Source organism: Ranitomeya variabilis, chromosome 7 (assembly GCF_051348905.1).
Source record: "Ranitomeya variabilis isolate aRanVar5 chromosome 7, aRanVar5.hap1, whole genome shotgun sequence".
Classification (NCBI taxonomy): Eukaryota; Metazoa; Chordata; class Amphibia; order Anura; family Dendrobatidae; genus Ranitomeya; species Ranitomeya variabilis.
This window is the reverse complement of record NC_135238.1, coordinates 104,388,133-104,415,825: the sequence shown is the minus strand read 5'-3', so window position 1 is coordinate 104,415,825 and position 27,693 is coordinate 104,388,133. Positions and strand designations below refer to the sequence as shown.

General features: G+C 44.9%; 1 protein-coding gene across 3 annotated transcripts in view; it reads right to left on the bottom strand.

The window, feature by feature from the left end:
• The window catches only part of FSCN1 (fascin actin-bundling protein 1), a 167,396-nt gene extending 141,914 nt beyond the window's left edge, over window positions 1–25,482 (bottom strand). Inside the window, exon 1 of one of the 3 annotated variants that reach the window (XM_077275627.1) lies at window positions 24,469–25,482. In XM_077275627.1, the coding sequence (XP_077131742.1) occupies window positions 24,469–25,270 (802 nt within the window). In that variant the 5' untranslated portion in view covers window positions 25,271–25,482. The remainder of the gene's footprint in view (window positions 1–24,468) is intronic. The other 2 variants (XM_077275626.1, XM_077275625.1) reach the window with 2 other exon arrangements.
• Window positions 25,483–27,693: the final 2,211 nt, after the last annotated feature.

Genomic DNA, 27,693 nt, shown 5'->3' with positions numbered 1-27,693 from the left:
CCAGTATCTCATCTAATGTATTCTCCTTTGAAGTGAATAGGGCAGCTAAGTTTTGGAGGCTATTTCCCTGCTCCATAATTTTAGCCATCATGCACATCTTCTTGAATTTGATAATATTGCCGCTATTCTTAGGCTATGTGCAGATGTTGCAGATTTAGAGGCAGATCCACAGGGTTTTAGAACGCGCGGAATTGCATCAAATCCGCAGTGTAGTACACAAGCAATGTTAGTCGATGTGAAACTGACATTTGGGGTGCACATGCTGCGGTTAAAAACATGCGGAATCACAGCTTTTTTTCCCCGCAACATGTCAATTCTTTTTGCAGACTTGCAGCGTTTCTGCACCCATTGACTTCCATTGTGTCATGCCAATCCGCAGCAAAACGGCAGGTTTAAAAAAGATCTGCGGATTTGCCTGTGAGAAATGCTGCAGATCGGGAGGGGGGAAGAGTGCGGGTGTTTGTGTGTGTACGTGAGTTAGTGTGTGTGCATGTGTTATTGTGTGTGTAGGCAGGCATCATCAGATGGGACTACTAGTTCCATCCGGCTGTGCCTGCTACAGTGACAGCAAGCCAGATGATGGGACAGTAGTAGTCCCATCATCCGGCTACTGTGTTCAGTGTTAAAAAAAAAGAAAAAACATACATACAGTACATACAACATACAGCTATTACATACACCATACAGCTAGTACATACACCATACAGCTATTCCCCGAAGCCCTCGATCACCTGTAAAAAATATAAACCAACAGTATACTCCCTGATCCGATGTAATCCATTTAATAACGAGTGTCCCACGACGATCCCCCATGAAGAGCTGTCACATCGGCAGATGCGACCGCTCTCCAGGGGCTCCAGAATACAATGACTGAAGGTATCCTTCCGCACTGTATCCCTCTGCCGCCATGAGTACAGTATAGTTCATACTGTCACTTGCGGCACTGCTGCGTGGGAAAATTCTCACACAGCAGTGCCGTGAAGTGAGAGGCCATTTAACCCTCAGTGATAACACTGCAGGAGCCATTGTCTCCTGTCAGTGTCTCTGGAGGCCTATAGAGCTCTCACATCTCCTGATGTGACAGCTCTATAGGGGAGATAGTCGTGGGACACTCGTTACTAATTGGACTGCGTCGGACCAGGGATTATACTGTTGGTTTATTTTTTTATTTTTGGCATGTGACAGATGGCTTCAGGGAATTAGGCGTTGTTGTAAGTATGGTGAATTTAAGAATATTAAAATACTTTTTTCTGGCTGTGTCTTTATTTAACGGTTTCACTACTATACGATTAGTAATGGATCGGTATCTAATTGATGCCTCACCATTTCTAACTGGGCTTAATGTCACTTTACAATCAAAGGTGACATTAACCCCTTATTACCCTATATGCCACGGCTAAAGGCCAGTGGTATGAGAAAGGCTAAGTGCCGGAATTGGCGCATCTTACAGATGCGCCTTTTCTGAGGCGGCTGAGTGCTGGTGTTTGCAGCCAGGGGGAGGCCAATATCCATCGCCCCTCTCTAGGCTATGAATATCAGCCCACAGCTGTCTGCATAGCCTTTTCTGGCTATTAATTATGGGGAGACCCAAAGTCATTTTTTTGGGGGGCCCCCCATTATAATAGCCAGTAAAGGCTAAATATACAGCTGCGGAATGAGATTCATAGTCTGGGAAGCTCCATGGGTATTAACTAGTGATGAGCGAGTGTACTCGTTGCTCGGGTTTTCCCGAGCACGCTCAGGTGACCTCCGAGTATTTGTTAGTGTTTGGAGATTAAGTTTTCATCACAGCAGCAGAATGATTTACAGCTTTTAGCCAGCTTGATTACATGTGGAGATTCCCTAGCAACCAGGCAACACCCACATGTACTCAGCCTGGATAGTAGCTGTAAATCATTCAACTGCGGGGATGAAAACTTAATTTCCGAACACTAACAAATACTCGAATATCACCCCAACGTGCTCGGGAAAACCTTTCCCTCTCTGACGCAGAAAATTGTGCGGGAGCCCATGCCATTTTTTTTTTTTTTTTTTTAATTAAAAAAGATATTGTGTGCAGACTTTGTGTGTGTCTTTATTTGACTATTTATGTACAATTTTATTAGGTTCAGTACTAAACATCGGCCTTGGTATTATCTATTATCAAGCTGTCTGTCTATAGCTGTCTGTGTGTAAACATTCTTTAATGGAGTATGTAAAATAAGAGGTTGGACAAAAATGACACTAAAATTTATTTTTTGTTAAATAATAGATCTTTATTTAGATTACAAAAAAGCAGACAAATCTGCAGGAAAAAACGCATGAAAATCTGCACAAAAAACGCATCAAATCCGCAGCAAAAATGCATCAAATCTGTGCAGATTTTTACCTGCGTTTTCTGCCAAGAGATGCAGAATCTGTGCAGAAAATTCCACAGCCAAATCTGCAACATAAGCCTAAGGGTATGAACACACGTAAGAAAAGAGGTGCAGAATTTTCTGCACAAAATCCGCAGCTCCTGGCAGAATCCACAGCTGCGGATTTGCAGTGGATTTTATGCAGATTTTGTGCAGTTTTTATGCGGAATTCCTGCGGATTTTGTGCGGATTTTCCCACTGCAGATTTTTAACATGGAGGGGAGCAGAAACGCTGCAGATCCGCACAAAAGAAGTAACATGCACTTCTTTGAAATCTGCAGCAATTCCTCACTGATTTTTCCGCACCGTCTGCACATCTTTTTTTTTTCCCCATTAACTAACATTGCACTGTCACAGTGCGGATCTGCAGCGTTTCTGCGCGGTAAAATCTGCTGCGGATCCGCACCGTGTGCACATACCCTAACTAATTCTGCAGAAGCATCAACTAAGAATCTTCTGGACTTTTACAAAAGAGGTATTGATTCCAATAGCTCTTCTCCTGAGGTTCCCATGCTGATCTGTTCTTCCAGCTGGTTCAACCACTGTACATGGACCTTGCTATACACATACAGATACAACATTTGTGCATAAAAAGCGAAAACACACTGAACGAAGCAATAGTATATAACGAAAAACAATGTGTAGGTAGCAATTGAATAAAAAGTTTTTTTAATCCATATATACTTGTTGGTGGACTGTGAATGGCAGACCATTTGGATATTTTATTTATTTTATTCAGACAAAAAATGGTAAAAGGTGGCATTAGAAGCAAAAAAAAGTGCCTGCACCCATATAAAGTGACACTAAGGTACATTGTTTATAAAAAGGACATAACCAATGCATAAATGAAGAATATGCAAACTACACTGCTCAAAAAAAAATAAAGGAAACACTAAAATACCACATTCTAGATATCACTGAATGAAATATTGCAGTTGCAAATTTTTATTCATTGCATAGTGGAATGTGTTCATAACAATAAAACAGTTATCAATGTAAATCAAAATGAATATCCCATGAAGGTCTGGATTTGGAATGATACTCAAAATCAAAGTGGAAAATCAAATTACAGGCTTATCCAACTTCAGAGGAAATGACTCATGACAAGGAAAAGATGCTCAGCATTGTGTGTGGCCTCCACGTAGATGTATGACCTCCCTACAACGCCTGGGCATGCCCCTGATGAGGCGGTGGATGGTCTCCTGAGGGATTTTCTCCCAGACCTGGACTAAAGCATCCGACAGTCTGTGGTGCAACGTGACGTTGGTAGATGGAGTGAGACATAATGTCCCAGATGTGCTCAATCAGATTCAGGTCTGGAGAACGGGCGAGCCAGTCCATAGCTTCAATGCCTTCATCTTGCAGGAACTGCTGACACTCCAGCCACATGACGTCTGGCATTGTCCTGCATTAGGAGGAACCCAGGGCCAACAGCACCAGCATATGGTCTCACAAGGAGTCTGAAGATCTCATCTCGGTACCTAATCGCAGTCAGGCTACCTCTGGTGAGCACATGGAAGGCTGTGCGGCCCTCCAAAGAAATGCCACCCCACACCATTACTGACCCACTTTCAAAATGCTGAAGGATGCTGCAGGCAGCAGATCGCTCTCCACAGCATCTCCAGACTCTGTCACATGTGCTCAGTGTGAACCTGCTTTCATCTGTGAAGAACACAGGGTGCCAGTGGCGAATTTGTCAATCCTGGGGTTCTGTGGCAAATGCCAAGCGTCCTGCACGCTGTTGGACTGTGAGCACAACCGCCATCTGTGGACGTCGAGCCATCAGACCATCCTCATGGAGTCGGTTTGTAACTATTTGTGCAGACACATGTACATTTGTGGCCTGCTGGAGGTCAATTTGCAGGGCTCTGCCAGTGCTCCCCCTTTTCCTCCTTGCACAAAGGTGGCAGTAACTGTCCTGCTGCTGGGTTGTTGCCCTCCTACGATCACCTTCACGTCTCATGGTGTACTGCCCTGTCTCCTGGTTGCGTCTTTAGCCTCTGGACATTACACTGAAAGACACCGCAAACTTTCTTGCAACAGCAGGCAATGATGTGCCATCCTGCATGAGTTGCACTACCTGAGCCACTTGTGTGGGTTGTAGAGTCCGTCTCATGCTACCACGAGTGCGAAAGCACAACCAACATTCAAAAGTGACCAAGACATCAGCTAGAAAGCATTGGTACCGAAATGTGGTCTGTGGTCCCCACCTGCAGAACCACTCCTTTATATTGAGGGTGTCTTGATAATTGCCAATAATTTCCATCTGTTGTCTATTCCATTTGCACAACAGCATGTGAAATTGATGGTCATACAGTGTTGCTTCCTAAGTGGACAGTTTGATTTCACAGAAGTTTGAGTTCCTTGGAGTTACATTCTTTTTGAGCAGTGTATAAAAAATATGCAAAAATGTTAACCACCCAGTCATATACCTGGGTAGGAAACTCTCCTCCTGTGAGAAAAACTATGCCATCGTGGAGAAAGAGTGCTTAGCCATCAAGTGGGCAGTCGACACCCTGAGATATTACCTATTGGGCAGAAGGTTCAGGCCAATATCTAACCATAATCCCCAAAAAAGCCTACGGTAATTGAAAAAGAGCTTATCCATAAAAGTAGCATAAATAACTAACAGAAAAAAATGGACACAGGAGCAATAAAATAAAATAAAGTTCAAATTTTATTTATACATATAGATATAAGCAATACATGGATAACAAGAGATATAAGGTAAAAATACCAAGTAAAAATCAAAGGGGTGGCGACCCCTACATGACATGTCTGAGGAGTTTGGTATATAGGTCTATATTAGTGTTCAGTCAGGGTCCAAAAAAATAAAAAAATACAAGCTACTCAATTGACGTAAAAAAAATTACTGAGAGATGAGAAGATAGAGAGAAGATAGAAATATATACAGTACAGAGCAAAAGTATGGACACACCTCATTTAAAGATTTTTCTGCATTTTCATGACTATGAAAATTGTAAATTCACATTGAAGGCATCAAAACTATGAATTAACACATGTGGAATTATATACTTAACAAAAAAGTGTGAAACAACTGAAAATATGTCTTATAGTCTAGGTTCTTCAAAGTAGCCACCTTTTGCTTTAATGACTGCTTTGCACACTCTTGGCATTCTCTTGATGAGCTTCAAGAGGTAGTCACCGGAAATGGTTTTCACTTCACAGGTGTGCCCTGTCAGGTTTAATAAGTGGGATTTCTTGCCTTATAAATGGGGTTGGGACCATCAAATGTGTTGAGCAGAAGTCTGGTGGATACACAGCTGATAGTCCTACTGAATAGACTGTTAGAATTTGTATTATGGCAAGAAAAAAGCAGCTAAGTAAAGAAAAACAAGTGGCCATCATTACTTTAAGAAATTAAGGTCAGTCTGAAAAATTGGGAAAACTTTGAAAGTGTCCCCAAGTGTAGTTACAAAAACCATCAAGCCCTACAAAGAAACTGGCTCACATGACGACCGCCCCAGGAAAGGAAGACCAAGAGTCACTTCTGCTTCTGCGCATAAGTTTATCCGAGTCACCAGCCTCAGAAATCGCAGGTTAACCGCAGCTCAGATTAGAGACCAGGTCAATGCCACACAGAGTTCTAGCAGCAGACACATCTCTGCAACAACTGTTAAGAGGAGACTTTGTGCAGCAGGCCTTCATGGTAAAATAGCTGCTAGGAAACCACAGCTAACAAGAAGAAGAGACTTGTTTGGGCTAAAGAACCCAATGAATGGACATTAGACCAGTAGAAATCTGTGCTTTGGTCTGACGAGTCCCAATTTGAGTTCTTTGGTTGCAACCACTGTGTCTTTGTGCGACGCAGAAAAGGTGAACGGATGGACTCTACATGCCTGGTTCCCACCGTGAAGCATGGAGGAGGAGGTGTGATGGTGCTTTGCTGGTGACACTGGTGGGGATTTATTCAAAATTGAAGGCATACTGAACCAGCATGGCAGCATGGCTACCACAGCATCTTGCAGAGGCATGCTATTCCATCTGGTTTGCGTTTAGTTGGACCATCATTTATTTTTCAACAGGACAATGACCCCAAACACATCTCCAGGGTGTGTAAGGGCTATTTGACCAAGAAGGAGAGTGATGGGGTGCTACGCCAGATGACCTGGCCTCCACAGTCACCAGACCTGAACCCAATCGAGATGGTTTGGGGTGACCTGGACCGCAGAGTGAAGGCAAAAGGGCCAACAAGTGCTAAGCATCTCTGGGAACTCCTTCAAGATTGTTGGAAGAACATTTCAGATGACTACCTCATGAAGCTCATCAAGAGAATGCCAAGAGCAGTCATCAAAGCAAAAGGTGGCTACTTTGAAGAACCTAGAATATAAGACATATTTTCAGTTGTTTCACACTTTTTTGTTAAGTACATAATTCCACATGTGTTAATTCATAGTTTTGATGCCTTCAGCGTGAACTTACAATTTTCACAGTCATGAAAATACAGAAAAATCTTTAAATGAGGTGTGTCCAAACTTTTGGTCTGTAAAAATATATATATATATATATATATATATATATATATATATATATATATATATATATATATATATATATATATATATATATATATATATATATATATATATATATATAAACACACACACACACATACACATACACACACCTTGTCAAGGTTACTAATTACCAGCCAGATATGAGCAGAAGCTGCTGGGCCAGGCAGGCCTGACTTCTCAGGGAAGCTACAACAGAAGCCAGAGCTGCTGTGTTGACCATCCCTGACAAAGGAGACAGTGTTCTCCGAAACGCGTTGGAATTGGTCCTCATGACGCCTCGTACCCTTGCCGGGTCACGTGACCATCTACGTCACGGAAGGTCCTGTTGGTCATTCTCCTTGCCGCGGACTTCGAGCACAAGCTTCTACACGCTCGTACACTGGCGGGTAGCAGGTTCAGGGGAGCGTGGGTCACCGGCTGGGACCGCGCTCCTGTCAGTATTTTTTCCTCCTATTTTTTTGCTGCTACGCTTCATCGTGAGCAACTCTACAGTGTGGACCCAGCACGGACTCCAGCACATTTCTTCAGAGGTAACCTTTATCGCCTACATTTATAGAAGCTGTCTCAAATAGAACTAGATTGGCGGTTTTTATGCAATAAACTGCTGCTATTTTCATTCCCCTGGAGTTAATGAACTTGGATCTTAAGACTTTCTCGTACGTTATTATGTGGCTTTTTACCATGTTGCCGATAGACTTATCTTAACTGTGTATGGACTTTATAATAAATTTGTAAGTTCTTTTTATAAGGTATTTTTTTGCGCAAACTATGCTATATATGTGTAATAATACTCACCTGCTCCTGGCACGGTGTTCCTGGTTCTCCGGGCACTGACAGCTTCTTCCTGTATTGAGCGTTCACATGGTACCGCTCATTACAGTAATGAATATGGACCCCACTCCACTCCCATAGGGGTGGAGCCGCATATTCATTACTGTAATGAGCGGTACCACATGACCGCTCACTACAGGAAGAAGCTGCCGGCGCCGGAGAACCAGGGACACCGCGCCAGGAACAGGTGAGCATAACACAGTGCGCGATATTCACCTGCTCCCCGTTCCACCACCGCCGGCCACCGCTGTGTCTTCCCCGTCCTCTGCAGTGACAGTCAGGTCAGAGGGCACGGTGAGGCGATTAGTGTGCGCGCCACCCTCTGCCTGAACGTCAGTGTAGAAAACGGGAAAGACACAGCGGTGCCGATGGTGGAACGCGGAGCAGGTGAATATAGCAAGTGTCGGGGGCCTGAGAGGTGAGTATGTGTTTTTTTTTTGGTTAATCGCAGCAACAGCATATGGGGCAAATGTCTGTATGGAGCATCTTATAGGGCCATGTGCAGCATTATATGGGGCAAATATCTGTATGGAGCATTTTATATGGCCATGTGCTGCATCATATGGGGCAAATACCTGTATCGGGCCATGTGCTGCATTATATGGGGCAAATATCTGTAAGGAGCATAGTATGGGGCCATGTGCAGCATTATATGGAGCAAATATCTTTATGGGGCCATGTGCAGCATTATATGGGGGAAAATATCTATGGGCCATGTGCAGCATTATATGGGGCAAATATCTGTATGGGCCAAGTGCAGCATTATATGGGGCAAATATCTGTATGGGCCATGTGCAGCATTATATGGGGCAAATATCTGTATGGAGCATCTTATGGGGCCATGTGCAGCATTATATGAAGCAAATATCTGTATGGAGCATCTTATGGGGCCATAATCAGCATTTGTGGAGCATCATATGGGGCAAATGTCTGTAAGGAGCATCTTATGGGGCCATAATCAACATTTGTGCAGCATTATATGGGACATTTTAATATGGAGCATCTTATGGAACCCATCATAAACTGTATGGAGCATTATATGGGGCTCCTGTTGTGAAATTGGATTTTGGGCTCCCCCGGTGGCCACTGGTGGAATTGAACTGGTGTGCATCATCCCCTCTGTTCACCTGTTCCCATCAGGATGTGGGAGTCGCTATTTAGCCTTGCTCCTCTGTCACTTCCATGCCGGTCAACATTGTAATCAGAAGCCTTTCTGTGCATGTTCCTGCTGCTAGACAACTTCCAGCTAAGTTGGACTTTAGTCCTCGTTTGTTTTTGCATTTTGTTCCAGTTCACAGCTGTAGTTTCGTTTCTGTGTCTGGAAAGCTCTTGTGATCTGAAATTGCCACTCTGATGTTATGAGTTAATACTAGAGTCTTAAAGTAATTTCAGGATGGTATTTTGATAGGGTTTTCAGCTGACCATGAAAGTGCCCTTTCTGTCTTCCTGCTATCTAGTAAGCGGACCTCAATTTTGCTAAACCTATTTTCATACTACGTTTGTCATTTCATCTAAAATCCCCGCCAATATATGTGGGGGCCTCTGTCTGCCTTTCGGGGAAATTTCTCTAGAGGTGAGCCAGGACTATATTTTCCTCTGCCAGGATTAGTTAGTCCTCCGGCCGGCGCTGGGCGTCTAGGGATAAAACGTAGGCAAACGCTACCCGGCTACTGTTAGTTGTGCGGCAGGTTTAGTTCATGGTCAGTTTAGTTTCCATCCTTCCAAGAGCTAGTTCTTATGTTTGCTGGGCTATGTTCTCTTGCCATTGAGAACCATAACAGTTTGACCGGCCCTCAAAAGGGTTAAATTAATTGACAGAGAAAGGAGAGAAAAGAGAAGTCTGCTGAAGATTTTTTTATTTTTTTTTTCTCCCTTCAGTTCTGAGTGTGCTTGTAATTGAATCTCTTGCAAGTCTGCCTATATTGCAGCCTTTCTCTCTCTCTCTCCTTCTAATCCTGGAATGGCTCTGTGTTCACCTGTTTAAAATGGATATTCAGAGTTTAGCTGCAGGTTTGAATAATCTCACCACGAAAGTTCAAAATTTACAAGATTTTGTTATTCATGTTCCTATATCTGAACCTAGAATTCCTTTGCCTGAATTTTTCTCAGGGAATAGATCTTGCTTTCAAAATTTCAAAAATAATTGCAAGTTGTTTTTGTCCCTGAAATCTCGCTCTGCTGGAGATCCTGCTCAGCAGGTCAGGATTGTGATTTCCTTGCTCCGGGGCGACCCTCAGGATTGGGCTTTTGCATTGGCTCCAGGGGATCCTGCGTTGCTCAATGTGGATGCGTTTTTTCTGGCCTTGGGGTTGCTTTATGAGGAACCCCAGTCAGAACTTCAGGCGGAAAAGGCCTTGATGTCCCTATCTCAGGGGCAAGACGAAGCTGAAATATACTGCCAGAAATTTCGTAAATGGGCTGTGCTTACTCAGTGGAATGAGTGCGCCCTGGCGGCGAATTTCAGAGAGGGTCTCTCTGATGCCATTAAGGATGTTATGGTGGGGTTCCCTGTGCCTGCGGGTCTGAATGAGTCCATGACAATGGCTATCCAGATCGATAGGCGTCTGCGGGAGCGCAAACCTGTGCACCATTTGGCGGTGTCTACTGAGAAGACGCCAGAGAATATGCAATGTGATAGAATTCTGTCCAGAAGTGAACGGCAGAATTTTAGACGAAAAAATGGGTTGTGCTTCTATTGCGGTGATTCAACTCACGTTATATCAGCATGCTCTAAGCGTACTAAGAAGCTTGATAAGTCTGTTTCAATTGGCACTTTACAGTCTAAGTTTATTCTATCTGTGACCCTGATTTGTTCTTTATCATCTATTACCGCGGATGCCTATGTCGACTCTGGCACCGCTTTGAGTCTTATGGATTGGTCCTTTGCCAAACGCTGTGGGTATGATTTGGAGCCTCTTGAAACTCCTATACCCCTGAAGGGGATTGACTCCACCCCATTGGCTAGCAATAAACCACAATACTGGACACAAGTAACTATGCGGATTAATCCGGATCACCAGGAGATTATTCGCTTTCTTGTGCTGTATAACCTACATGATGTGTTGGTGCTTGGATTGCCATGGCTGCAATCTCATAACCCAGTCCTTGACTGGAAAGCTATGTCTGTGTTAAGCTGGGGATGTAAGGGGACGCATGGGGACGTACCTGTGGTTTCCATTTCATCATCTATTCCCTCTGAGATTCCTGAATTCTTGACTGAATATCGTGACGTTTTTGAAGAACCTAAGCTTGGTTCATTACCTCCGCACCGGGAGTGCGATTGTGCCATAGATTTGATTCCGGGTAGTAAATACCCTAAGGGTCGTTTGTTTAATCTGTCTGTGCCTGAACATGCTGCTATGCGAGAATATATAAAGGAGTCCTTGGAAAAGGGACATATTCGTCCTTCATCATCTCCCTTAGGAGCCGGTTTTTTCTTTGTGGCTAAGAAAGATGGCTCTTTGAGGCCGTGTATTGATTATCGGCTTTTGAATAAAATCACGGTTAAATATCAATATCCGTTGCCACTGCTGACTGATTTGTTTGCTCGCATAAAGGGGGCCAAGTGGTTCTCTAAGATAGATCTCCGTGGGGCGTATAATTTGGTGCGAATTAAGCAGGGGGATGAGTGGAAAACCGCATTTAATACGCCCGAGGGCCACTTTGAGTATTTGGTGATGCCTTTTGGTCTTTCAAATGCCCCTTCAGTCTTTCAGTCCTTTATGCATGACATTTTCCGTGATTATTTGGATAAATTTATAATTGTGTATCTGGATGATATTTTGATTTTTTCGGATGACTGGGACTCATGTCCAGCAGGTCAGGAGGGTTTTTCAGGTTTTGCGGTCCAATTCCTTGTGTGTGAAGGGTTCTAAGTGCGTTTTTGGGGTTCAAAAGATTTCCTTTTTGGGATATATTTTTTCCCCCTCTTCCATCGAGATGGATCCTGTCAAGGTTCAGGCTATTTGTGATTGGACGCAACCCTCTTCTCTTAAGAGTCTTCAGAAATTTTTGGGCTTTGCTAACTTTTATCGTCGATTTATTGCTGGTTTTTCTGATGTTGTTAAACCATTGACTGATTTGACTAAGAAGGGTGCTGATGTTGCTGATTGGTCCCCTGCTGCTGTGGAGGCCTTTCGGGAGCTTAAGCGCCGCTTTTCTTCCGCCCCTGTGTTGCGTCAGCCTGATGTTGCTCTTCCTTTTCAGGTTGAGGTCGACGCTTCTGAAATCGGAGCTGGGGCGGTTTTGTCGCAGAGAAGTTCCGATTGCTCCGTGATGAGACCTTGTGCTTTTTTCTCGCGTAAATTTTCGCCCGCCGAGCGGAATTATGATGTTGGGAATCGGGAGCTTTTGGCCATGAAGTGGGCTTTTGAGGAGTGGCGTCATTGGCTTGAGGGGGCTAGACATCAGGTGGTGGTATTGACTGACCACAAAAATCTAATTTATCTTGAGTCCGCCAGACGCCTGAATCCTAGACAGGCGCGCTGGTCGTTGTTTTTCTCTCGGTTTAATTTTGTGGTGTCCTACCTGCCGGGTTCTAAGAATGTTAAGGCGGATGCCCTTTCTAGGAGTTTTGAGCCTGACTCCCCTGGTAATTCTGAACCTACAGGTATCCTTAAGGATGGAGTGATATTGTCTGCCGTTTCTCCAGACCTGCGGCGGGCCTTGCAGGAGTTTCAGGCGGATAGACCTGATTGTTGCCCACCTGGTAGACTGTTTGTTCCTGATGATTGGACCAGTAAAGTCATTTCTGAGGTTCATTCTTCTGCGTTGGCAGGTCATCCTGGAATCTTTGGTACTAGGGATTTGGTGGCAAGGTCCTTCTGGTGGCCTTCCCTGTCTCGAGATGTGCGAGGCTTCGTGCAGTCTTGTGACGTTTGTGCTCGGGCCAAGCCTTGTTGTTCTCGGGCTAGTGGATTGTTGTTGCCCTTGCCTATCCCGAAGAGGCCCTGGACGCACATCTCGATGGATTTTATTTCGGATCTTCCTGTTTCTCAGAAGATGTCTGTCATTTGGGTGGTGTGTGATCGTTTCTCTAAGATGGTCCATTTGGTTCCCCTGCCTAAGTTGCCTTCTTCTTCCGAGTTGGTTCCTCTGTTTTTTCAAAATGTGGTCCGTTTGCATGGTATTCCGGAGAATATCGTTTCTGACAGAGGTACCCAATTCGTGTCTAGATTTTGGCGAGCATTCTGTGCTAGGATGGGCATAGATTTGTCTTTCTCGTCTGCTTTCCATCCTCAGACTAATGGCCAGACCGAGCGGACGAATCAGACCTTGGAGACATATTTGAGGTGTTTTGTGTCTGCAGATCAGGATGATTGGGTTGCTTTTTTGCCTTTAGCGGAGTTTGCCCTCAATAATCGGGCCAGCTCTGCCACCTTGGTGTCTCCCTTTTTCTGTAATTCGGGGTTTCATCCTCGATTTTCTTCTGGTCAGGTGGAATCTTCGGATTGTCCTGGAGTGGATGCTGTGGTGGAGAGGTTGCATCAGATTTGGGGGCAGGTAGTGGACAATTTGAAGTTGTCCCAGGAGAAGACTCAGCTTTTTGCCAACCGCCGGCGTCGGGTTGGTCCTCGGCTTTGTGTTGGGGACTTGGTGTGGTTGTCTTCTCGTTTTGTCCCTATGAGGGTTTCTTCTCCCAAGTTTAAGCCTCGGTTCATCGGCCCGTACAGGATATTGGAGATTCTTAACCCTGTGTCCTTCCGTTTGGACCTCCCTGCATCTTTTTCTATTCATAATGTTTTTCATCGGTCATTATTGCGCAGGTATGAGGTACCGGTTGTGCCTTCCGTTGAGCCTCCTGCTCCGGTGTTGGTTGAGGGCGAGTTGGAGTACGTTGTGGAAAAAAGCTTGGACTCCCGTGTTTCCAGACGGAAACTCCAGTATCTGGTCAAATGGAAGGGATACGGTCAGGAGGATAATTCTTGGGTGACTGCCTCTGATGTTCATGCCTCCGATCTGGTCCGTGCCTTTCATAGGGCTCATCCTGATCGCCCTGGTGGTTCTGGTGAGGGTTCGGTGCCCCCTCCTTGAGGGGGGGGTACTGTTGTGAAATTGGATTTTGGGCTCCCCCGGTGGCCACTGGTGGAATTGAACTGGTGTGCATCATCCCCTCTGTTCACCTGTTCCCATCAGGATGTGGGAGTCGCTATTTAGCCTTGCTCCTCTGTCACTTCCATGCCGGTCAACATTGTAATCAGAAGCCTTTCTGTGCATGTTCCTGCTGCTAGACAACTTCCAGCTAAGTTGGACTTTAGTCCTCGTTTGTTTTTGCATTTTGTTCCAGTTCACAGCTGTAGTTTCGTTTCTGTGTCTGGAAAGCTCTTGTGATCTGAAATTGCCACTCTGATGTTATGAGTTAATACTAGAGTCTTAAAGTAATTTCAGGATGGTGTTTTGATAGGGTTTTCAGCTGACCATGAAAGTGCCCTTTCTGTCTTCCTGCTATCTAGTAAGCGGACCTCAATTTTGCTAAACCTATTTTCATACTACGTTTGTCATTTCATCTAAAATCCCCGCCAATATATGTGGGGGCCTCTGTCTGCCTTTCGGGGAAATTTCTCTAGAGGCGAGCCAGGACTATATTTTCCTCTGCCAGGATTAGTTAGTCCTCCGGCCGGCGCTGGGCGTCTAGGGATAAAACGTAGGCAAACGCTACCCGGCTACTGTTAGTTGTGCGGCAGGTTTAGTTCATGGTCAGTTTAGTTTCCATCCTTCCAAGAGCTAGTTCTTATGTTTGCTGGGCTATGTTCTCTTGCCATTGAGAACCATAACAGGCTCCTGATTCAATATGGATATTCAAAAATACTTAACCTTCAGATGTCACAATTAATCTTACTTTTATTTTGTATCTATTTTTATATTTGAAATTTACCAGTAACTGCTGCATTTTCCACCCTAGGCTTATACTTGAGTCATTAAGTTTTCCCAGTTTTTTGTGGCAAAATTAGGGGTTTCGGCTTATACTCGAGTATATACGGTGTGTGTATATATATATATATACACACACACACATATATACATATACACACAGTGGGGCAAAAAAGTATTTAGTCATTCAGCAATAGTGCAAGTTCCACCACTTAAAAAGATGAGAGGCGTCTGTAATTTACATCATGGGTAGACCTCAACTATGGGAGACAAACTGAGAAATAAAAATCCAGAAAATCACATTGTCTGTTTTTTTATCATTTTATTTGCATATTATGGTGGAAAATAAGTATTTGGTCAGAAACAAACAATCAAGATTTCTGGCTCTCACAGACCTGTAACTTCTTCTTTAACAGTCTCCTCTTTCCTCCACTCATTACCTGTAGTAATGGCACCTGTTTAAACTTGTTATCAGTATAAAAAGACACCTGTGCACACCCTCAAACAGTCTGACTCCAAACTCCACTATGGTGAAGACCAAAGAGCTGTCAAAGGACACCAGAAACAAAATTGTAGCCCTGCACCAGGCTGGGAAGCCTGAATCTGCAATAGCCAACCAGCTTGGAGTGAAGAAATCAACAGTGGGAGCAATAATTAGAAAATGGAAGACATTCAAGACCACTGATAATCTCCCTCGATCTGGGGCTCCACGCAAAATCCCACCCCGTGGGGTCAGAATGATCACAAGAACGGTGAGCAAAAATCCCAGAACCACGCGGGGGGACCTAGTGAATGAACTGCAGAGAGCTGGGACCAATGTAACAAGGCCTACCATAAGTAACACACTACGCCACCATGGACTCAGATCCTGCAGTGCCAGACGTGTCCCACTGCTTAAGCCAGTACATGTCCGGGCCCGTCTGAAGTTTGCTAGAGAGCATTTGGATGATCCAGAGGAGTTTTGGGAGAATGTCCTATGGTCTGATGAAACCAAACTGGAACTGTTTGGTAGAAACACAACTTGTCGTGTTTGCAGGAAAATGAATACTGAGTTGCATCCATCCAACACCATACCTACTGTAAAGCATGGTGGTGGAAACATCATGCTTTGGGGCCGTTTCTCTGCAAAGGGGCCAGGATGACTGATCCGGGTACATGAAAGAATGAATGGGGCCATGTATCGTGAGATTTTGAGTGCAAACCTCCTTCCATCAGCAAGGGCATTGAAGATGAAACGTGGCTGGGTCTTTCAACATGACAATGATCCAAAGCACACCGCCAGGGCAACGAAGGAGTGGCTTCGTAAGAAGCATTTCAAGGTCCTGGAGTGGCCTAGCCAGTCTCCAGATCTCAACCCTATAGAAAACCTTTGGAGGGAGTTGAAAGTCCGTGTTGCCAAGTGAAAAGCCAAAAACATCACTGCTCTAGAGGAGATCTGCATGGAGGAATGGGCCAACATACCAACAACAGTGTGTGGCAACCTTGTGAAGACTTACAGAAAACGTTTGACCTCGGTCATTGCCAACAAAAGGATATATTACAAAGTATTGAGATTAAATTTTGTTTCTGACCAAATACTTATTTTCCACCATAATATGCAAATAAAATGATAAAAAAACAGACAATGTGATTTTCTGGATTTTTATTTCTCAGTTTGTCTCCCATAGTTGAGGTCTACCTATGATGTAAATTACAGACGCCTCTCATCTTTTTAAGTGGTGGAACTTGCACTATTGCTGAATGACTAAATACTTTTTTGCCCCACTAATAAATAAATAAATATATATATATATATATATATATATATATATATATATATATATATATATATATATATATATATATATATATATAAAATCACTTGCTGATTTTCTAAGTTTGCCCACTGCCAAAGACATGCAGAGTCTATAATTTTAACCCCTTCAAGACCTTGCCCTTTTCAATTTTTGCATTTTATTTTTTTGCTGCCCTCATTCTCAGAGCCATAACTTTTGTATTTTTCTGTCAATATGGCCATGTGAGGGCTTGTTTTTTGCGGGGCAAGTTGTACTTTTGAACGGCATCATTGGTTTTAGCATGTCATGTACTAGAAAGTGGGAAAAAAATTCCAAGTGCGGTGAAACTGCAAAAAAAGTGCAATCCAACACTTTTTTTTTTGGTTTGGCTTTTTGCTAGGTTCACTAAATGCTAAAACTAACCTGCCATTTTTATTCTCCAGGTCATTATGAGTTCATAATCACCTGGAGAAAGGAAGAGATCAAAGGAAGAGATGGGACCTCCGCCATACTAGTATGGCGGAGGTCGGTAAGAGTTTAAGAGCAAGTTAATTTTAACACGGTGAGAGAATATCAAAAATAAAATCCAGAAAAACCACACTGTACAAATTATATAAATGTATTTGTATTTTGAAGTGAGAAATAAGTATTTGATCCCTCTGGCAAACAAGGCTTAATACTTGGTGGCAAAACCCTTGCTGGCAAGCACAGCAGTCAGACGTTTTTTGTAGTTGATGATGAGGTTTGCGCACATGTAAGGAGGAATTTTGGTCCAGCCCTCTTTGAAGATCATCTCTAAATCATTAAGAATTTAACCCCTTCCCGACCTGTGACACAGCGTATGCGTCATGAAAGTCGGTGCCAATCCGACCTGTGACGCATATGCTGTGTCACAGAATGATCACGTTCCTGCAGGCTGGGTGAAAGGGTTAACTCCAATTTCACCCAACCTACAGGAACAGGGGGAGTGGTACTTCAGCCCAGGGGGGGTGGCTTCGCCCCCCCGTGGCTACGATCGCTCTGATTGGCTGTTGAAAGTGAAACGGCCAATCAGAGCAATCTGTAATATTTCACCTATGAAAATTGGTGAAATATTACAATCCAGCCATGGCCGATGCTGCAATAGCATCGGCCATGGCTGGAGACCCCGATCTGGCCCCCCAGCGACTGACGGCGGCGATCTGCAGCTGCCGTCAGTGTTCCCTACCCCTCTGTCCTGTCCTAAGCGCCTTCCTCTCCCCTCCGACCCTCCTCCATCCTCCCCTCTGCCCCCCCGCTGTCCGATCGCACCCCCCATACTTACCTAGTCCCGGTGTCCCTCCCGGTGTCCTCGGTCTTCTCGCATGGGCGCTGCCATCTTGGAAAATGGCGGGCGCATGCGCAGTGTGCCCGCCGAATCTGCCGGCCAGCAGATTCGTTCCCTGTACATTTTGATCGCTGTGGTAGGTTCTATCACAGCGATCAAAATAAAAAAATAGTAAATAAACTCCCCCCTTTATCACCCCCATAGGTAGGAACAATAATAAAATACAGAAAATATATTTATTTTTGTTTTTCCGTTAGGATTAGGGCTAGGGTTGCACTTAGGGCTAGGGTTGCACTTAGGGCTAGGGTTGCACTTAGGGCTAGGGTTGCACTTAGGGCTAGGGTTGCACTTAGGGCTAGGGTTGCACTTAGGGCTAGGGTTAGAATTAGGCTATGTGCACAAGGTGCGGATTTGGCTGCGGATCCGCAGCAGATTGGTCGCTGCGGCTTCGTAGCAGTTTTCCATCATGTTTACAGTACCACATAAACCTATGAAAAAACAAATCCGCTGTGCACATGGTGCGGAAAATACAGCGCGGAAATGCTGCGTTGTATTTTCCGCAGCATGTCAATTCTTTGTGCAGATTCCGCAGCGTTTTACACCTGCTCCATAATAGGAATCCGCAGGTGAAATCCACACAAAAAACACAGGAAATCCGCGGTAAATCCGCAGGTAAAGCGCAGTGCGTTTTACCTGCAGATTTTTCAAAAACGGTGCGGAAAAATACGCACACAAATACGCAACGTGGGCACATAGCCTTAGGGTTAGGGTTGGAATTAGAGTTAGGGTTGGAATTAGGGTTAAGACTAGGGTTAGGGGTGTGGTTAGGGTTGGGATTAAGGATAGCGGTGTTTTGGGGTTAGTGTTGGAGTTATAATTTAGGGGTTTCCACTGTTTAGGCACATCAGGGGTCTCCAAACACGACATGACGCCACCATTGATTCCAGCCAATCTTGTGTTGAAAAAGTCAAATGGTGCTCTCTCCCTTCCGAGCCCCGACGTGTGCCCAAATAGTGGTTTACCCCCACATATGGGGTACCAGCGTACTCAGGAGAAACTGGACAACAACTATTGGGGTCCAATTTCTCCTGTAACCCTTGGGAAAATAAAAAATTGCGGGCTAAAAAATTATTTTCGAGGAAAGAAAAATGATTTTTTATTTTCACGGCTCTGCGTTATAAACTTCTGTGAAGCACTTGGGGGTTTAAAGTGCTCACCACACATCTAGATAAGTTCCTTTTGGGGTCTAGTTTCCAAAATGCGGTCACTTGTGGGGGGTTTCTACTGTTTGGGCAGATCAGGGGCTCTGCAAAAGCAACGTGATGCCCGCAGAGAATTCCATCGAAGTCTGCATTTCAAAACGTCACTACTTCACTTCCAAACCCCAACGTGTGCCCAAACAGTGGTTTACCCCCACATATGGGGTATCAGCGTACTCAGGAGAAACTGGAAAACAACTTTTTGAGTCAAATTTCTCCTGTTACCCTCGGGAAAATAAAAAATTGCGGGCTAAAATATCATTTTTGAGGAAAGAAAAATTATTTTTTATTTTCACGGCTCTGCGTTATAAACTTCTGTGAAGCACCTGGGCATTTAAAGTGCTCACTATGCATCTAGATAAGTTCCTTGGGGGTCTAGTTTCCAAAATGGGGTGACTTGTGGGGGAGCTCCAATATTTAGGCACACAGGGGCTCTCCAAACGCGACATATTCTAGAATACCCGATGCGTTAGAATCGGGCCACCATCTAGTTATCTGTGGTTAGTTATAGCACCTTACTTCTCTTATTTTCCCCCTCACTCCTCTCATTTTCCCCCTCACTCCTCTCATTTTCCCCCTCACTCCTCTCATTTTCCCCCTAACTCCTCTCATTTTCCCCCTCACTCCTCTCATTTTCTCCCTTACACCTCTCATTTTCCCCCTCACTCCTCTCATTCCCCCCTAACACTTGTCATTTCAACCTCACATCTGTCATTTTCCGATCACTCCACTATTTTCCCTCACTCCTCTCATTTTGCACTCACACCTCTCATTTCACCTCAGTATATACATGTTTGTCATCTCCCTTATATATAGTATACACCTGTATGTCATCTCCTGTATATAGTATATACCTGTATGTCATCTCCCCTGTATATAGTATATACCTGCTGTGTGTCATCTCCCCTGTATATAGTATATACCTGTGTGTCATCTCACCTATATATAGTATATGTCTGTGTGTCATCTCCTCCTGTATATATGACATACAGGTATATACTCTCTTCCTATACATAGCATATACCTGTATGTCATCTCCTCCTGTATATAGTATATACCTGTAGGTAATCTGCTCCTGTATATAGTATATACCTGTGTGTCATCTCCTCCTGTATATAGTATATACCTGTATGTCATCTCCTCCTGTATGTAGTATGTACCTGTATGTCATCTCCTCCTCTATATAGTATATACCTGTGTGTCATCTCTCCTGTATATAGTATATATGTGTGTCATCTCCTCCTGTATATAGTATATATCTGTATGTCATCTCCTCCTGTATTAGACCTCGTTCACACGTTATTTGGTCAGTATTTTTACCTCAGTATTTGTAAGCTAAATTGGCAGCCTGATAAATCCCCAGCCAACAGTAAGCCCACCCCCTGGCAGTATATATTAGCTCACACATACACATAATAGACTGGTCATGTGACTGACAGCTGCCGGATTCCTATATGGTACATTTGTTGCTCTTGTAGTTTGTCTGCTTATTAATCAGATTTTTATTTTTGAAGGATAATACCAGACTTGTGTGTGTTTTAGGGCAAGTTTCGTGTGTCAAGTTGTGTGTGTTGAGTTGCGTGTGGCGACATGCATGTAGCAACTTTTTGTGTGTCGAGTTGCATGTGACAGGTTAGTGTAGCAAGTTGTGTGCAGCAAGTTTTGCGCGTGGCGAGTTTTATGTGTGGTGCCTTTTGAGTATGTGCAAGTTTTGTGTGAGGAAACTTTTGCATGTGTTGCAACTTTTGTGCATGTGGCAATTTTTCCATGAGGTGAGTTTTGCACGTGTGGCGAGTTTTACATGTGGAGAGTTTTGCGCGTGGCGAGTTTTGAGCGGCGACTTTTGTGTTTCGACTTTTATGTGGCGAGGTTGGTGTATGTGTGGTGAAATGTGCGCTGAGGGTGGTATATGTGTTCGAGCACGTGGTAGTGTGTGGCGCATTTTGTGTGTGTGTTCATATCCCCGTGGTGGTGTGGTGTTTATCCCATGTCGGGGCCCCACCTTAGCAACTGTACAGTATATACTCTTTGGCGCCATCGCTCTCATTCTTTAAGTCCCCCTTGTTCACATCTGGCAGCTGTTAATTTGCCTGCAACACTTTTCCTTTCATTTTTTCCCCATTATGTAGATAGGGGCAAAATTGTTTGGTGAATTGGAAAGCGCGGGGTTAAAATTTCACCTCACAACATAGCTTTGACGCTCTCGGGGTCCAGACGTGTGACTGTGCAACATTTTGTGGCTGTAGCTGCGACGGTTCAGATGCCAATCCCGGGCATACACACTCAGATATATAATATTATATATATATATATTTGTAAGAAAATAAGAAAATATACAATATTTTTCATATAGAAATGTTGCCTTAATGCATTTTATTTACTATTTTAAGCTTAATTTCACAAAAAAAAAAAAAACTGCAAGAAAACTGGTGGCGCCTTCCCTTTAAGATAGCTAGGCACATATTCACATATAAACCTACAAAAAACCTGCTAAGTTGCAAGATCAGGAACCAAGTATAGATAAAAGTTCACAACCAAGCAGAAGAGGTAACCAAAACACGTAATTTTATTGAGATAACCTATACATAATAATTAAATACTACATACGGACAAAATTGGTGAAAGTGAGGACGTGCAACTAGTGCCACCAGCAAAACCAGGTGTTGATGAATGGCTGGAGGCAGACACAACACATACAGGCAACCAAGCTCCACACCTACGCTGGGGGATGCCCAAGATTGAGACCCATGGCACACAGTGATGTAGCTAAATAACTGGGACCTCCAAGTAAAAAAGTAAAAGTTAAAATAACTCATAAAGCCATGGAGTAGACCCCTTAACCATAGTGTGAGATCACAAATGTAGTATGAGATGACAAAATCACTACGCCAGGTCAAAGGCAGGGCATAAAGATGTAACTGGGACCGGTACCTCCACATCTAAGGGAAAATGTGTGCATGCTGAGGATGGTAAGAGACATTACCTTGAGACATGGTAGTAACCGGACACCAGCGTGGTGTGGGCAGGAAGGAACCTCGACGTACGTTTCGCCTTACCAGGCTTCGTCAGGAGGCGTGGCTAAATGCTAGATGGGCTGGGGAATATATAGGGGTAGGAAATAAGACACTATCCAATCGGCGCGTACCCAGCATGATGCGGAAGTCCCCGGTCGGCGGGTGCAGCGGCGCACCATGGGGCGTGGGCGGGAGGACAAACGTCATCTCCGCCCATCCCCATGGCAACGCCACAAACACCCGACCCGGCCGGGGCCACCACAGCGCATGCGCGGGACGCGCTCAGGACAGAGAACAAGACCCGCCGCTGAGTGTGATACAGCGAACTGCCCAGGAAGGTAATAAATAAGCTGGGCAAAAAATGGGTGGGAAATGGTGTAAAATCAGCTCGGCGCGCATCCATCATGATGCGGAAGCCCCGAGCAAGCGGATGCAGCAGCGCACCATGGGGTATGGACGGGAGGACGGACGTCATCTCCGCCCATCCCCACGGCAACGCCGCAAACACCCGACATGGCCAGGGGCACCACAGCGCATGCGTGGAGCGCGCTCCGGATAGAAGATGGATAAAGGAGGCCGATACCACAAGTAAGCACAGGAATAGAACGGACTATACGGGCAAACCAAGGAAGGGGATAAAAAGAACAAGGGGACACACAGGCACACCTCAACCGGATGGCAGATAATAGGCCCCCAAGGTGAAGAATATGTCAATTACAAAACAATTGAAGCATAAAAAACAAAGAAATGAAGAATACGTAATGAAACATGCCCCAACAGGCACGGGATTGCAGAGTTCACCTCTTCCATGACGACAAGATTACCATCCTTATCAGACGATTTTATGATCAGCTTGTCATTTCTTGACAATTCAGATAATGCACTCTGTTCACTCAAGGGTAAGTTAGAATCTGAAATGAAAGGTTTAGAGGGAATCTTATGCAGATCTCTTTCAACCAAGCTGAGGAACATATCTATACTATTAGTATCCCCTTGTGGTGGGTTTTTAGTACTTCTATTCCTCAGATTCGTGAAAGGCCCAATTGAACCATCCCTGTCATTCTCATTTAATAGTCCAACCAAGGTTCTATATCTCTCCAATTCATCCTCGTCCAGACCTAGCCGTGAACACTGTTCTCGATCATGACGTACAAAAAAATTCCGATGTATCTGGAACTACTGCACCATGTGAGTATCGGAGCCGCCATTTACTAGTGGTTAGCGGCGATCCATTGTATGCTTATTATCAGGACCATTGATATGGGACATTTAGTTTTATGTCTATGCCATGGAGTTTATTGAGTGGTTGTTTTATTGGGGGTGGGTAAGCCCACTTTATATAGCATAGTGGGTTTGGATTGGCACCATGCAACAAGATAGAACATGTATTGCTCCGAGTATGGTGGCCAAATTCCCTAGACCCAGATATTAGCAGGGCCGCCGTTGGGCGGGGGCACCAGTCTCGTGTGGGTATTTGTATAGGGTGCCAACCTCCGCAAGCAGGCAGGTACACAGACCAGGAATTATCTATTTAGGGTATTTGTAGGGTGCACTTTATGTGTGGTGTTGTATTTGTAATTGTGGTTTGTCCCTTTTTTAATAGGTTTATTAAAAGTTAACATTTTATCCCAGTGGTTTGGGGTTATTTTCATGCTAGCACTCTATTAAGACCCCCTTTTTTGTATACTTCATGATTTGGATTCCACATATTATTCAGGGCATTGAGATGTTCATTTTTAATACTAGTGGTCCAGGGTAGCTCTTTTCAAATTAAACTTATGTACGATTGAGTATGTTTGATTATGCGCGACATAAATAAGCAATTTACATGAACAACTTCTGAACTACAGAGTTCATAATTTTTTGGGCAAATATTATTCAGGACATTGAGATGTTCATTTTGAGTACTAGTGGTCCTGGGTACCTTGATCCAAATAAAAATTATATATGATCAGTTGGTGCACCATAGATGAAAATCAACTAAAGTCGAACTGCAGACTAACTTGATTCCGGTTGCCACATGGAGGAGTGCACACACACCCAAGCACGCCACATGGGGCAGTGCGCGCACACTGTTGTTTCCCTGCTCTTATTCACAAAAAATCGGTATTATCAGACAGCGCCCTCATTTCCAGTGACCAGATCAGCAGCTGGGAGGGGGCAGGGGAAGTCTACATTTGTTCAAACCTCTTCATGGGCTTAGGGTGGGGAAAAACGTTATGCAACAGCAGACAAAGACCTGATTCTCAAAGAATGATAAAAGGCCGGGCAGAGGGTCCGCAGCTGGGCTCCCACAGATACTCTGCCACACGATACACCCAGGGCACGCAGCTCTGCCCTGCTATTTACCTGCCTCCCTCCGGTCATCATATGCGATACCCAGGCAATTGCCAGCCAGGGCACACGGCTCTGCCCTACTAGATCCCACATACAGGCAGCTCTGGCACACAGTACACTCCCGTGCTTCTCAATCACTCACCTTGGCGGGTGGAAACGTTGCGCCCGTTGCCAGCTGTGAGCACAACTTGTGGGCAGCTCCTCTCCAGTACGAACAGCTCATCCCTGCCGACCTTACTGTTCTTCCCCGCTTTCAGCGTGCCGCTTGGTCCGGAGGGGGATAGGTAGCGGCCATCACTAGCCCTGAAAGCAACTTTACCAGCTGAGATGTCCAGAGTGTATTTGGCGTCCGGCCCTGGCTCGCTGAGCAGGCTCCCGTCCATGGACAACAGACGGTGGTCAGGAGTCTGCAGGCTATACCGGTTCTCCTGGAAGAGCAGAGTGATGAGGGAGTCCAGACCCCAAGGAACATCCCGCTCCACCGATAGTTCCTCGCCGCTGGCCCCCAGGCGGGCGTATCGTTTGCGGGTGACGCTATATAAGGTGACCTGGGGATGCATGGCTAGGTGAACTGCCCACTTCTCCGCAGGGGACACGGAGGGGGAAAAGCAGCTGATTCGGTCTTCAGAGCCACCCAAGTACCGGCCGTGAGCCTCGGACTGCAGCACCCAGCGGCCATCGCCCTGAGCGCTCACCAAAAATCGGCACTCGCTGTCGGGAAGCTCGGTCTCACCAGCTACGCGACCATCCTTGTCCGCCGAGAGGTACCGGCCTAGATGGCTCCGCAGCAGCACCGCCTCCTCGCCCACGGGCTCTAGCAGCCACACTTGTTTCTTCTTCAAGCTGGACGCCGACGCATTTATCTTGAAGCCAAACATCTCGGCGGTCAAGTATTTATTGTTACAGTTGATGAGCCCGAGCTGTAGAGGTCCGGAGCTGCTCATGATTGCCGGGATCTGAACCGTTATTCAATGCGGAGGAAATGAGCTTTCTACAGGAGGGCACGCAGCGTCTCTATTACCTCCGAGCAGAGGCGGGGGGAGGACTCCTAAAATCCGTGGAGGGAAAAAGGGATGGGTAGCAGGACAGTACGGAGGGAGGAGACTACAGCACAATGGAAAGCGTTAGAGTGATGGGCAGTCCGGCTCTTTTTGGTGATCCGGCTCATTCGGCTCCGCTCACCATAAAGAGCCGGCCCTTTCGCTCACAAACCGACTCTTTTTTTAAAATAAAAACTAGATGTTTCCAGTAGTGATGGGCAGTACGGCTCTTTTTGGTGATCCGGCTCTCATGGCTCCGCTCACCAAAAAGAGTCGGCTCTTTCGGCTCACAAAACGGCTCTTTTTGGATCCTAAATGGATTCCTATTCAATATCTGTTCAGGCGTCCGAAACTCCGCCCACCTACCTCATAAACTCCGCCCACTTCTTAGAGCCAATTAAATTGAAGTGTGGGCGGGGTTTTGTTCAGGTGGGCGGAGTTACACATGCCGAAGCCTGGGATTTTACGCCCAGTGAGAGCCTTTCAGGAATTTTAGTGGCTCTCACTGGCGTGCCAACTCCCATTATTAACAGCAGGGAGCCGGCTCTTTGTGTCGGCTCGTTCGCGAATGACACATCACTAGTTTCCAGCCAGCTAACGCTCGGCACGCTCATTGCTATCTAATTAACACTGCTGGTGATTAAACTAAAGTAAATAATGACAACATTCAATAGCGCTTACGCAGGTAGTAAATTACCTTAAAATGAAGTTAACCCCTTTCTGACATCTGACGTACTATCCCATCGAGGTGGGGTGGGCCCGTATGACTACCGACGGGATAGTACGTCATATGCGATCGGCCGCGCTCCCGGGGGGAGCGCGGCCGATCGCGGCCGGGTGTCAGCTGCCTATCGCAGCTGACATCCGGCACTATGTGCCAGAAGCGGTCACGGACCGCCCCCGGCACATTAACCCCCGGCACACCGCGATCAAACATGATCGCGGTGTGCCGGCAGTACAGGGAAGCATCGCGCAGGGAGGGGGCTCCCTGCGTGCTTCCCTGAGACCCCCGAAGCAACGCGATGTGATTGCGTTGCTGCAAGGGTCTCTTACCTCCTATTCCTGCAGGCCCCGTATCCAAAATGGCCACGGGGCTCCATCCGGGTCCTGCAGGGATTACTTCCGGGTGCCGTGCAGGCGCTGGTAAGCCTGCACGGCTGTATGTCAGATCGGTGATCTGACAGAGTGCTGTGCAAACTGTCAGATCATCGATCTGTGATGCCCCCCCTGGGACAAAGTAAAAAAGTAAAAAAAAAAAATTCCCACATGTGTAAAAAAAAAAAAAAGAAAAAAAAAATCCTAAATAAAGAAAAAAAATATATATACTATTCCCATAAATACATTTCTATATCTAAATAAAAAAAATCGAACAATAAAAGTACACATATTTAGTATCGCCGCGTCCGTAACGACCCCACCTATAAAACTATATCACTAGTTAACCCCTTCAGTGAACACCGTAAAAAAAAAAAACTCAAAAAAACGAGGCAAAAAACAACGCTTTATTCTCATACCGCCAAACAAAAAGTGGAATAACACGCGATCAAAAAGACGGATATAAATAATTATGGTACCGCTGCAAACGTCATCTTGTCCCGTAAAAAACGAGCTGCCATACAGCATCATTAGCGAAAAAATAAAAAAGTTATAGTCCTCAGAATAAAGCAATGCCAAAATAATTATTTTTTCTATAAAATAGTTTTTATCATATAAAAGCGCCAAAACATAAAAAAAAGATATAAATGAGGTATCGCTGTAATCGTACTGACCCGACGAATAAAACTGCTTTATCATTTTACCAAATGCAGAACATAAACGCCTTCCCTAAAAGAAATTCATGAATAGCTGGTTTTTGGTCATTCTGCCTCACAAAAATCGGAATAAAAAGCGATCAAAAAATCTCCCGTGCCCGAGCATGTTACCAATAAAAACGTCAACTCGTCCCACAAAAAACAAGACCTCACATGACTCTGTGGACTCAAATATGGAAAAATGATAGCTCTCAAAATGTGGTAACGCAAAAAATATTTTTTGAAATAAAAAGCGTCTTTCAGTGTGTGACGGCTGCCAATCATAAAAATCCGCTAAAAAACCCGCTATAAAAATAAATCAAACCCCCCTTCATCACCCGCTTAATTAGGGAAATATTCAAACATTTAAAAAATGTATTTATTTCAATTTTCCTATTAGGGCTAGGGTTAGGGTTAGGGCTAGGGCTAGGGCTAGGGCTAGGGTTAGGGCTAGGGTTAGGGCTAGGGTTAGGGTTGGGGCTAGGGATGGGGCTAGGGTTGGGGCTAGGGTTAGGGTTGGGGCTAGGGTTGGGGCTA